The sequence below is a fragment of the Passer montanus genome, unplaced genomic scaffold (assembly GCF_014805655.1).
Source record: "Passer montanus isolate IOZ18808 unplaced genomic scaffold, ASM1480565v1 scaffold57, whole genome shotgun sequence".
NCBI classification, from domain to species: Eukaryota; Metazoa; Chordata; class Aves; order Passeriformes; family Passeridae; genus Passer; species Passer montanus.
In genome coordinates this window covers 1,674,444-1,685,231 of record NW_024370705.1, presented here as the reverse complement: position 1 = coordinate 1,685,231, position 10,788 = coordinate 1,674,444, and the positions used below count along the sequence as shown (strand labels likewise).

The 10,788-nt window shown below is 62.7% G+C and overlaps 2 protein-coding genes across 4 annotated transcripts; one reads left to right on the top strand and one right to left on the bottom strand.

The window, feature by feature from the left end:
- Positions 1 to 1,480: 1,480 nt before the first annotated feature.
- On the top strand, positions 1,481 to 4,603 carry RFC5 (replication factor C subunit 5). Of its 2 annotated transcripts, none has more exons than XM_039726032.1 (11): positions 1,481 to 1,571; positions 2,343 to 2,407; positions 2,506 to 2,642; positions 2,773 to 2,852; positions 3,069 to 3,142; positions 3,262 to 3,421; positions 3,508 to 3,589; positions 3,669 to 3,798; positions 3,979 to 4,056; positions 4,139 to 4,193; positions 4,331 to 4,603. In XM_039726032.1, exons 1-11 carry the CDS (start codon positions 1,540 to 1,542, stop codon positions 4,425 to 4,427), a joined length of 990 nt encoding a protein of 329 aa, XP_039581966.1. In that variant the 5' UTR covers positions 1,481 to 1,539; the 3' UTR covers positions 4,428 to 4,603. The 2 variants fall into 2 exon arrangements, with proteins under 2 accessions (XP_039581966.1, XP_039581967.1); XM_039726033.1 differs by lacking the exon at positions 1,481 to 1,571 and adding an exon at positions 2,092 to 2,107.
- Positions 4,604 to 5,011: 408 nt separating this feature from the next.
- Positions 5,012 to 9,276, bottom strand: WSB2 (WD repeat and SOCS box containing 2). Of its 2 annotated transcripts, none has more exons than XM_039726030.1 (9): positions 9,131 to 9,276; positions 8,866 to 9,037; positions 7,907 to 8,142; positions 7,603 to 7,734; positions 7,220 to 7,320; positions 6,858 to 7,030; positions 6,328 to 6,441; positions 5,849 to 5,956; positions 5,012 to 5,647 (listed from the first exon to the last, which is right to left on the bottom strand). In XM_039726030.1, exons 1-9 carry the CDS (start codon positions 9,144 to 9,146, stop codon positions 5,485 to 5,487), a joined length of 1,215 nt encoding a protein of 404 aa, XP_039581964.1. In that variant the 5' UTR covers positions 9,147 to 9,276; the 3' UTR covers positions 5,012 to 5,484. The 2 variants fall into 2 exon arrangements, with proteins under 2 accessions (XP_039581964.1, XP_039581965.1); XM_039726031.1 differs by having other exon boundaries at positions 7,907 to 8,139.
- Between the last annotated feature and the right edge of the window lie 1,512 nt (positions 9,277 to 10,788).

Genomic DNA, 10,788 nt, shown 5'->3' with positions numbered 1-10,788 from the left:
TTAATGATGGGAAAACCCCTGGAAAAATCCATGGAGGAGGAGAAGAGCCTGCTCCAGGCGAAGGCAGATCCGGGGGGAGAGCAGCAGCTCTGGATCCAGGACGTGCAGGAAAATCGCAGCTCCCGGCTGTTCCCAGGTGCCCGGGAAGGAGCTGGAGGCTCCGGAGGGAAGGGCCATCTGTCACGGCTGTCACGTGCCCACAGGGACAGCTGAGGCCGCTGACCTCAGCCTCCAGCTCCTGCTTGCCTTCATGGGGCTGCAGGGGAAAAAAGGGGGAAAAACCCCAGGAAAGCAGCACCCCCCAGCAGATGTTTGGGGTTTTATAGGATCCACCCTGGAGCTCTTGATGTTTTCACTTCCCTTGGCAGCAACAGCATTTTTATAGGGAGTTTTTTGCCTGCCCTGTACCTCTACTTCCCAATGGATTGCTTCCCATCCTCACTCCACCTGTGTTTTCCTCTCACTCCTGCCTGCTTTCCTTTCTGGGGTCAGAGCAGCAGCAGAGCATCGCTCCAGCAGCCTGGGCTCATTCTGCCCTCAAAGCTCCTTCTCGACAGGAGGCTCCAGGGGTTCTCCAGAGGCACTGGGAAGCAGCAGGTACAGGGATAAAGGCGTTTTGCTCTGGCAGCCACCTCTGGAGATTGCTGCTCCTGTTGCACCGGGAGGATCCCAGATCTCCTCTCCTCAGGTGTCCCTGCACCCAAAGGTGCCCCTCTCATCCCATCGGTGTTCCCAGGGCAGGTGCAGTGTTTTCCCAAAACCTTAATCCAGCAATTCCTGCTGCCGATTTCCCTGGGACGGCCGGCACCACCCTGCTCTGGTGAACACCAGCACCGTGCTCTTCCCACAATCGCAGAATCATGGAATAGGTTGGGTTGGAAGGGACCTTGAAGGACACCTCGTTCCATGCCCTGCTGTGGGCAGGGACAGCAGGATGAGGGATTCTCCCTCTCCACTCAGGTGAGATCCCAGGGGGAACTCTGCATCCAGCCTGGGCCCAGCACAGGAGGGACCTGGAGCTGCTGGAGAGCCCAGAGGAGCCATGGAGGTGCCCCAAGGGCTGGAGCCAGGCTGGAGAGCTGGGGGTGCTCACCTGGAGAGGAGAAGGCTCCAGGGAGAGCTCAGAGCCCCTTGCAGGGCCTGAAGGGGCTCCAGGAGAGCTGGAGAGGGACTGGGGACAAGGGATGGAGGGACAGGACACAGGGAATGGCTTCCACTGCCAGAGGGCAGGGATGGATGGGATATTGGGAATTAGGAATCGTTCCCTGGCAGGGTGGGGAAGGGCTGGGATGGCGTTCCCAGCGCAGCCCGGCTCCCACTGCCAGAGGCCAGGGCTGGATGGGATATTGGGAATTAGGAATCGTTCCCTGGCAGGGTGGGGAAGGGCTGGGATGGCGTTCCCAGCGCAGACCCCGGGATCCCGGAATCCCTGGAAGCTGCCGGGATTTTCCCGGGCCGGCGGAACCCGCCCGTCCCCTCACGCCGGCCCCGCCCCCGCGCTCTCGCGCGCTTGGCGGCGCTCTCGCGAGACTTCCCAACATGGCGCCGGCGGGCAGCGCGAACCTGCCGTGGTACGGCCGGGAGCGGGGGGATACCGGATAACGGGGTACCGGGATAACGGGGTACCGGGATAACGGGGTACCGGGATACCCGGGATACCGGGGTACCGGGATACCGGGATAACGGGGTACAGGGATAACGGGATACCCGGGTACCGGGATACCGCGATAACGGGGTACCGGGATAACGGGGTACCGGGATAACGGGGTACCGGGATACCGGATAACGGGATAACGGGGTACTGGGATAACGGGGTACCGGGATAGCAGAATACCGGGATAACGGGGTACCGGGATAACGGGGTACCAGGATAATGGGGTACCAGGATACCGGGATAGATAACGGGGTACCGGGATAACGGGGTACCGGGATACCGGGATAACGGGGTACCGGGATAACGGGGTACAGGGATAACGGGATACCGGGATAGCGGGGTACCGGGATAACGGGGTACCGGGATAACGGGGTACCAGGATAATGGGGTACCAGGATACCGGGATAACGGGGTACCGGGATCACGGGGTACGGGCAGCGCGAACCTGCCGTGGTACGGCCGGGAGCGGGGGGATACCGGATAACGGGGTACCGGGATACCGGGATAACGGGGTACCGGGATAACGGGGTACAGGGATAACGGGATACCGGGATAGCGGGGTACCGGGATAACGGGGTACCGGGATAATGGGATAACGGATACCGGGATAACAGGGTACCGGGATACCGGGATATCGCGGCGGGAGCTGCCCCGGGGCTCACTCCCCTCCTTTCCTTGCCCGCTGCAGGGTGGAGAAGTACCGTCCGCAGGCGCTGTCCGAGCTGGTGTCGCACCGGGACATCCTCAGCACCGGTAATGAATCCCTCCCCGCGCCGGTCCCGGCTGTCCCCCAGCCCCGGTGTCCCGCTGCTATCCCCTTGTTATCCCGTTGTTATCCCGTTATCCCGCAGTGCAGCGCTTCATCAGCGAGGACCGGCTCCCCCATCTGCTCCTCTATGGGCCGCCCGGGACCGGGAAGACATCCACCATCCTGGCCTGTGCCCGGCAGCTCTACCGGGAGCGGGAGTTCGGCTCCATGGTGCTGGAGGTGAGCGGGAACACGGCGGGATGGGATGGGGTGGGGTGGGGGGGGATGGGATGGGATGGGATGGGATGGGACAAGATGGGTTGGAATGAAATGGGATGCAGGGATACAGATCCACACCATTCCCTTCCAGCTCAACGCCTCCGATGACCGGGGCATTGACATCGTGCGAGGGCCCATCCTGAGCTTCGCCAGCACCAGGACCATCTTTAAGTACGTGGTGGGTCTGTGCTTCCCAAAGCTCCCCATCTCTTTGGCATTGTCCTGCCCTGGCACTTGGATTGGGAAGGGATTTGGGAGGCCCCCGGGTGGATGGGAATGTGCCCGGGAAGCAGGGAGGGTGAGGGTGCAAGAAGGGCTTCCCAGGAGCCAGGCTGGGAACAAACATCCAGCTCCCCCTCCTCTAGCACCAAACCCCCCTTTTCCTAGGAAAGGCTTCAAGCTGGTCATCCTGGATGAAGCTGATGCCATGACCCAGGATGCTCAGAACGCCCTGAGGAGAGGTGAGGGCACGGGGAGCCCCACACTGTGAGCAGCCATCGGCCTCATCCAGCCGGGCACAGGGTGGGAACCAGGACGAGGCAACACCCAAGGACCCTCCTCCCCGTGCTCCTTTTTGCAGTGATCGAGAAGTTCACAGAAAACACCCGGTTCTGCCTCATCTGCAACTACCTGTCCAAGATCATTCCCGCCCTGCAGTCCCGCTGCACCCGCTTCCGCTTCGGCCCCCTGACCCCGGAGCTGATGGTGCCGCGGCTCCAGCACGTCATCCAGGAGGAGGGGTGAGTGGGGATCCCCCTGTGCCCCACTCCCTGCCAGGGAGGAGCAGCAGGCTGGATTCCCCAGCTGCCCACGTGGTGTTTTCCAGGGTGGACGTGACCGAGGACGGGATGAAGGCTCTGGTGACCCTCTCGAGCGGGGACATGCGCAGGGCCCTCAATATCTTGCAGGTGGGACTGTGGCCATCAGCCCCAGGCCAGCTGAGCTGGAGGGGCTTCTTCATCCTTCCTGTTCCCTCCTCTTCCTCAGAGCACCTCCATGGCCTTTGGGAAGGTGACAGAGGAGAACGTCTACACCTGCACGGGACATCCCCTCAAGTCTGACATCGCCAACATCCTCGACTGGATGCTGAACCAGGATTTTTCCACAGCCTACCGCAGTATCCTCCACCCTGGGGGTTATTCCCAGCTGGGATAAATCCTGCTCCTTCCCAGGGATCTCTGTGGCCTCTGGGGTGGGTGCTGCTCGCTGGGGAGGCTCTTGGGATTGCTGTGAAGGTGAGGATGGGATCTGGCAGGGAAATGCCTGGAAGCAAGGCCTTGACTCACTCTCATCCCAGAAATCATGGAGCTGAAGACGCTGAAGGGCCTGGCCCTGCAGGACATCCTCACTGAGATCCATCTCTTCGTGCACAGAGGTGGGGAAAGGGTCCAGCTCTGGATGATCCTGGAGAGGCCAAACTCCCCTGCCCTTCACTGAGTGTTTCCTTTTCTCCACAGTCGACTTCCCCCCCTCCATCCGCATCCAGCTGCTGATCAAGCTGGCAGACATCGAGTAAGTGTCACTGCCCCAGCCTGGGGACCCTGGGGTGGCTCCTGGTGGTCACTGGGCACTGCTGGCACACAGCCCGTGGCTTTGGGGGGCACCCACAGTGGTGGAAACCCCCAAAGCTGCCCTTGGCCCCTCTCCAGGTACCGCCTGGCCGCTGGCACCAGCGAGAAGATCCAGCTGAGCTCCCTCATCGCCGCCTTCCAGGTCACCAGGGACCTGGTGGTGGCTGAAGCCTGATCCTGCCAGGTGGATCTGCTGCTGGATTTGGGAAGGACCGTCAGCCCCATGCCTGGAGCTGCTCCCTGCAGCTTCCCGGTTCCTTTTTGGAAGCCTTGAATGACCAGTAAGGGTAAAAAGGTTGTTAAAAGGTAGCATTATTCCCAATGGGAAAATACAGGTGCCTCCAAAGCCCAGCAGGTTGCACTGGTCTTTGCTTTTCCCTCCTGAAGGGAGGTGGGGGGTTAGGGGTGCACCAGCTTTCTGTGTTCAGCTGTTCCCAAGGGAAAAACAACATCCTGGCAATGTTTGGAGGAGAATTCCCTCCACAAAGTCTGCCAGCACACAAGGGAACGTGCTGTTGCTCCAGCCACCAGCTAAGCTGGAGGATGGGGACAAACAAAACACTTCTGCATGCTCAGCATGTCTGGGAATTTGGCTGATGGAGTGCCACGCTCCAGCACGGAGAGAAAACAACAGAGGAATGGGAGCAGGGGGTGGAGTGAAGCCACCTCTTCCCACAGATGGACACCTCTGCCACCCCTCCCTGGCAGCCAGGGCGGTGCCAGGCACTCCCAGGTCACCTGAGCGAGCCAGCAGGGAAATCATGAGGAATCAATTTTTATTTATTGAGACCTGCTCGGGCTTGTCCCGCTCCTGCCCACGCCGGGAGAGCGGCAGAGCCCGCGCTCCACTGGCATGGAGGGACATTCCCAGGTGGGTGTTTTGGGGGGGTTTAGCCCCATATTTGTGCAGGTGACAACAGCTCTGCTCCCACAGCAGCTGTTCCACCATCATCCCACACCATTGCACTCAGAAGCAGAAGCACCTGACCCAACCCAGCAGGCAGCAGGGGACAGGGGGACCTGTGTCCCACCCATGTCCCCTGCAGGGCCACCGCGGCTCTCTGCGTGGGATTTTGCTGGGTTTTTGTATTATGACACCAAAAAAAGCCCTCCACAGCCCCAAAACCACGGGAGCAGCAACGCTCCTGGCTCACGGCTCGGCGTTCCTGCGGCGCCACCTGCCCGGGCCGAGCCCCGGGGCTCACCTCCGTGCCTCTGCTCCCCCTGCTGCCTTAAAAAGTCCTGTAAGTGAGGAATTCCTTCAGCTTCCTGGGAATGGGCAGCGCCAGCACCTGGTAGGTTGTGAGGAAGGTGCGCAGGGCTTTGCGGCACAAGTGCTTGAGCGACGAGAGGACCCTCGGGGCTGTCCAGAACTGGACGTGGCCATCCCTGGTCCTGCAATGGGATCCAAACAACCCTGAGCACAGGGCAGAGGGACACGAAGAATTCCAGCTGTCCCCAAATATTGCCAAGTTTGCCAGGAGCGTGTGTTCCCCAGCCCAGGAAAAAACTGTCCCCAGGGAAGCCCAGAATTTGCTGAGCTCAGGAGGAAGGAGCAGCCCTGTGCTTCTCCACCCTCTTCTCCTGTTTACTCACCCTGTGGCAATGAATCCTCCGTGTGGGAAGTACATGCAGCACAGACCGTTGGTCATGGGGGCAAAGGCCACTGGAGACCGCAGCTCCAAGGCCCAGATCCTCAGGAGCCTGTGGAGAACGGGAGAGGACACACACAGTGCAGTGCCTGCTGCCAAAATAAAGCCTCTGGGATCCCCTGAAGACACAGAAACCAGAAGGATTTGCTTCCCAGAGGTGTGTTCCAGTGAGGACTGTCCCCTGCTGAGCAAGTGACATCTGAGGGTGGCACAGTAGGACATGGACCTCAGCTCAGGGTGACAGGGCCCTGACCTTCCTACCCCTTGTCACAGCCAAGCCATGGTGTTCCCACGGCCCTGACCTTTCCCCTTATCTCAGGAATTGGTGGGGACCTGGAGCATTTACTCCCCACCTCCTGAGATCCTGGTTCATTCTGGTCTCCTCCTGGGCCCCTCTCTGGGTCCCCACAGGGGTTCACTCACCTGTCATCTGCCACCGTGGCCAGGTAGAGCCCCTCGGGGGAGAAGCAGACGGAGCGCAGGGAGCTGCTGTGGATTTCACTGCTGGAGTCCAGCGTGGAGTGCAACGGGACATGGCTGTGGGTGGGGACAACATCCCAGCATCAGCTCTGAGCTGCCACCAGCCCCTTCCCCAGCTGAGGCTGGCAGAGCTGCCAAACTTGGCAAGCCAGACCCCCATGCTGCCTCTGGAAGCAGAGGAGTGGTGACGGCTGTGCCCAGCGAGAAGGGAAAGCCACATCCAGCCCTAAAAACCTCCCTGGCATTGCTCTGTCCTGTCCCACAGTGTCCCCATGGTCCATACAACAGTGCAGACATGGTGGCTGTGCCCATCCAGTCCTAAAAACCTCCCTGGCATTGCTCTGTCCTGTCCCACAGTGTCCCCATGGTCCATACAACAGTGCAGACATGGTGGCTGTGCCCATCCAGCAGGGAAAGCCACATCCAGCCCTAAAAACCTCCCTGGCACTGCTGTGTCCCCTCTCAGGCCCTACCGCAGTGTCCTGAGCTGCTCCCCAGTGTAGGGGTCCCACATGATGACACAGGCGTCGTAGGAAGCGGTGACAAGGAGCGCGGAGTCCGGGGAGAAGTCACAGGAGACCACGCTGCTCTGGTGGCCCTCCAGCCTCCGGATGAGGGTGTAGGATCTCATGCTCCACAGCAGTGCCTGCAGGATTTGGGCAGGGGATCAGGCTGGGAGCATGCCAAGGTTTAAACCACATGGGCCCTGCTCCCAACTTCCAGCTCCTGAGAAGCCAGGGCAGGATGGCCTGGCCCTTCTCCCAGGGGGCTTTCTGGGGGCACAGAGGGCTGGATTCAGCAGGCACAGGGATGGCTCCCATCCTGCAGGACTCACCGACTTCTCACCAGCGGCGGAGCAGAGCATGCTGCAGTCTGGAGAGATGGAGCAGCAGTAGACCCACTGCACGTGGCCCGACAGCACCTGCACCTGCCGCCCTGGGGACAGCAGAAATGTGTCACCAGAGGGGAACAGGACTCCTTGGCTCTGCTCTTCTCCCTTTCCCCAGTGGGAATTCACATTGGGCTGGGGATTCCCTGGGTAAATCCCAAGGTAATGCCCTCCTGCATCTCCCAGGTTACACTCTGCTCCCAGTCATGTGGCTGTCCCCTTCTGTTGCAAATACTGTCCCCAAAGGTCCTCTGCCACCACCTTCCCCCCTGAGACGGGTCTTTCCCCCTTCCCTGACCCAGCACAGGGATATTCCTGCACGTTCCTACCATCCCTGCTGAGGTCCCACACACGCAAGGTCTTGTCCCGCGAGGCCGACACGAGGATGGGGCTTCCATTGGGAGCGAAGCTCAGGTCCCTGACAACATCCTGGTGTCCCAAGAGGCTGAAGAGGAGGTGCCCTGCAGAGAGGAGCCAGGCTCAGTGCCATCCATCCACAGGGAATGAGGCAGAGCCCCTCGTGCAGCCCCGTTTGGGACAGGGCAGGTATTGGGGAGGGAGGGAGATGGGATCTCCTTCCACAGGGGAACAAGGGACAGCCAGCCTGAAGCCACGACAGCGAGGGCTGCTCACCTGTCTGCACCTCCCACACCTTGATCTGCCCATCGTTGAGCCCGGTGGCCAGGACCAGGCAGGGAAGCCCCACAGCACAGGCAGGATCTGTGTCCCCATCCTCAGCTGCTGGCCAGGCACTGAAGGCCAGGCCCCACACGATCTGCCCACACTCCAGAGTCTTCTCCTTGGCTGCCCCACGGCTCCAGGTCTCTGCTTTGCCACCCCGGCTCTTGCGCTCTGAGCTTTTGCAGCTGCTGGAGGGAGACAGGGATGGGTGGAGTGCTCACCCCAAGAACCCCCAGCCCAACTCCATGCACCCATCTTCACCCCACACTGGAAAACCCCTGGGATCAATCCAAACTGGGGAATGAATGGATGGAGAGCAGCACTGGGAGGACTTTGGTGCTGGTGGGTGAAGGCTCAAACACCCTGGGCTGATCCCCAATGTGGGGCAACAGGAAAGGAGAGGGAATTCTGCCCCTCTGCCCCACTCAGGTGAGACACCACCTGCAGAGCTGCCCCAGCCCTGGGGTTCCCACCAGCAGAAGGACATGGAGCTGATGGATTGAGACCAGAGGAGGAGATGCTCCAAGGGCTGGAGCCAGGCTGGGAGAGCTGGGAATGTTCACCTGGAGAGGAGAAGGCTCCAAGGAGACCTCAGAGCCTCTTGCCCCTAAAGGGGCTCCAGGAGAGCTGGAGAGGAACTGGGGACAAGGGATGGAGGGACAGGACGCAGGGAATGGCTTCCCACTGCAGGGATGGGTGGGATATTGGGAAGGAATTGTTCCCTGGGAAGGTGGTCAGGCCCTGGCACAAGGTGCCCAGAGCAGCTGTGGCTGCCCCTGGATCCCTGGCAGTGCCCAAGGCCAGGCTGGAGCAGCCTGGGACAGTGGAAGGTGTCCCTGCCATGGCAGGGTGGGACTGGATGAGCTTTGGGGTCCCTTTTAACCCAAGCCATTCCACGACTCCGCACTCACAGCTCGGCCTCCCCCAGAGGCCACGGGATCAGCTTGACCACGCAGTGTCCCTGGGACCAGGCGAACCAGGCCCCGTCGGGGGAGAAGGCGACGCTCCAGGTCTCGCAGCTGGATTTCCAATCGTAGCGCTGGGGCCGGCCCGGCTTCAGCTCCGCCAGCAGCACCGGCTCCTCTGCGGCGGGACAGCCCCGTTACCCCCGGAGCCCCCAAAACCGCCGTCACCTCACACCCCCAGCCCCCGCGTCCCCGCCCGGCTCCCGCTCACCTCCGCTCGGCTTCATGGTGGCCCCGCCGCCCGCTCGGCCCCGCCGGGCCCGCCCGGCCCAGGGCGGCGGCGGCGGAAGCGGCGGCGCGGGGAGGGGACCTGGAGCCGCCTCCTCCGGCCCCGCCGCCACCGGCACCGCCCCGCGACCGGCATGGGCGGGAGAGCGCCGGGAACGGCCCCCTGAGGGAGAAACGGCGGGAGCCGGGCCTGCCCCAGCCGCCGGGCCCGGGGCAGCCACCCCCTCAGAGACCGGCACCGGGACACCTCCGGCAGGGACACCCTCAGGGACCCACACCGGGACCCCTCCGCAGCCGCCCCCTCAGAGTCCGGCACCGGGACACCTCCGGCAGGGACACCCTCAGGGACCCACACCGGGACCCCTCCGCAGCCGCCCCCTCAGAGTCCGGCACCGGGACACCTCCGGCAGGGACACCCTCAGGGACCCACACCGGGACCCCTCCGCAGCCGCCCCCTCAGAGTCCGGCACCGGGACACCTCCGGCAGGGACACCCTCAGGGACCCACACCGGGACCCCTCCGCAGCCGCCCCCTCAGAGTCCGGCACCGGGACACCTCCGGCAGGGACACCCTCAGAGACCGGCACCGGGACACCTCCGGCAGGGACACCCTCAGGGACACCTCCGGCAGGGACACCCTCAGGGACCCACACCGGGACACCTCCCTCCAGTGACACCCTCAGGGACACCTCCGGCAGTGACCCCCTTAGGGACCCACACTGGGACACCTCCGGCAGTGACCCCCTTAGGGACCCACACTGGGACACCTCCGGCAGGGACACCCTCAGGGACCCACACCGGGACACCTCCGGCAGTGACACCCGGCCCCAGCAGCACCCTCACGGGGACAGCCCCTGGCAGTGACAGCCCCCCAGGATCCACAGGGTGACACCCCCTGGCAGTGACACCTCCCCAGCACCCACACCGGGACACCTCCCGGCAGTGACACCCTCAGGGACCCAACACCCTCACAGGGACACTCCCCGGCAGTGACATCCCCCCGAACCCACACAGGGACACCCCCTGGCAGTGACACCCCCAGAATCCAGCACCCCCTGGATGACACCCCCCAATTCAGCAGCCCCCAAAAGATCAGCACCCCCATATCCATCCCCCTCCAGCAGCCCCCAAGGATCTCATTGCGCCCCCCTTTAGCAGCACCCCGATCACCCCGTGCCCCACATCATCCCCCCCGAATCAGCACCCCATCATCATCCATCCAGAACCAGCACCCCATCATCAACCCCCCCAGAATCAGCACCCCATCATCAGCCCCCCAAGAACCAGCGCCCCTCCTTTGAGCCCCTCCAGCACCCCCTGGCTGACACCCACCCTGGCAATGCCAGCAGGACACAGCTGGCCAGTCCACCCTTGCACCCCGAATTCCGCAGCCCCCCAAGCCCCCGCTGTGCCTCACCAGGGGCACAGATGCCCCCCAGTGCCCCCATCCTCTCTGGCTCGGGGTCCCTGGTGCAGCGAGGCCGGGGTGCAGGGAGCGGTGGGATTGGGGTGCTGCACCCACAGACACCCCAAGACCTGCTGGAGTCCCCCCGGTTTGGCTCAGGGTGTCCCCTCTGAGGGCTGGGGTCACCCGGAGGTCCCTTGGGGGTCCCATGCACCTCCTTCCTCCCCTCATCCCCAA

What these genes read in the sequence shown, in the direction of transcription:
- RFC5 (XM_039726032.1), top strand. Translation starts at nt 1,540, where the DNA reads ATGGCGCCGGCGGGCAGCGCGAACCTGCCGTG. An exon ending in GGCAGCGCGAACCTGCCGTG is followed by an intron (nt 1,572 to 2,342) that starts GTACGGCCGGGA and finishes TGCCCGCTGCAG; the next exon opens with GGTGGAGAAGTACCGTCCGC. An exon ending in CCATCTCTTCGTGCACAGAG is followed by an intron (nt 4,057 to 4,138) that starts GTGGGGAAAGGG and finishes TTTTCTCCACAG; the next exon opens with TCGACTTCCCCCCCTCCATC.
- WSB2 (XM_039726030.1), bottom strand. An exon ending in GGTGTGGGAGGTGCAGACAG is followed by an intron (nt 7,735 to 7,906) that starts GTGAGCAGCCCT and finishes TCCTCTCTGCAG; the next exon opens with GGCACCTCCTCTTCAGCCTC. An exon ending in GCCACGGTGGCAGATGACAG is followed by an intron (nt 5,957 to 6,327) that starts GTGAGTGAACCC and finishes CGTTCTCCACAG; the next exon opens with GCTCCTGAGGATCTGGGCCT.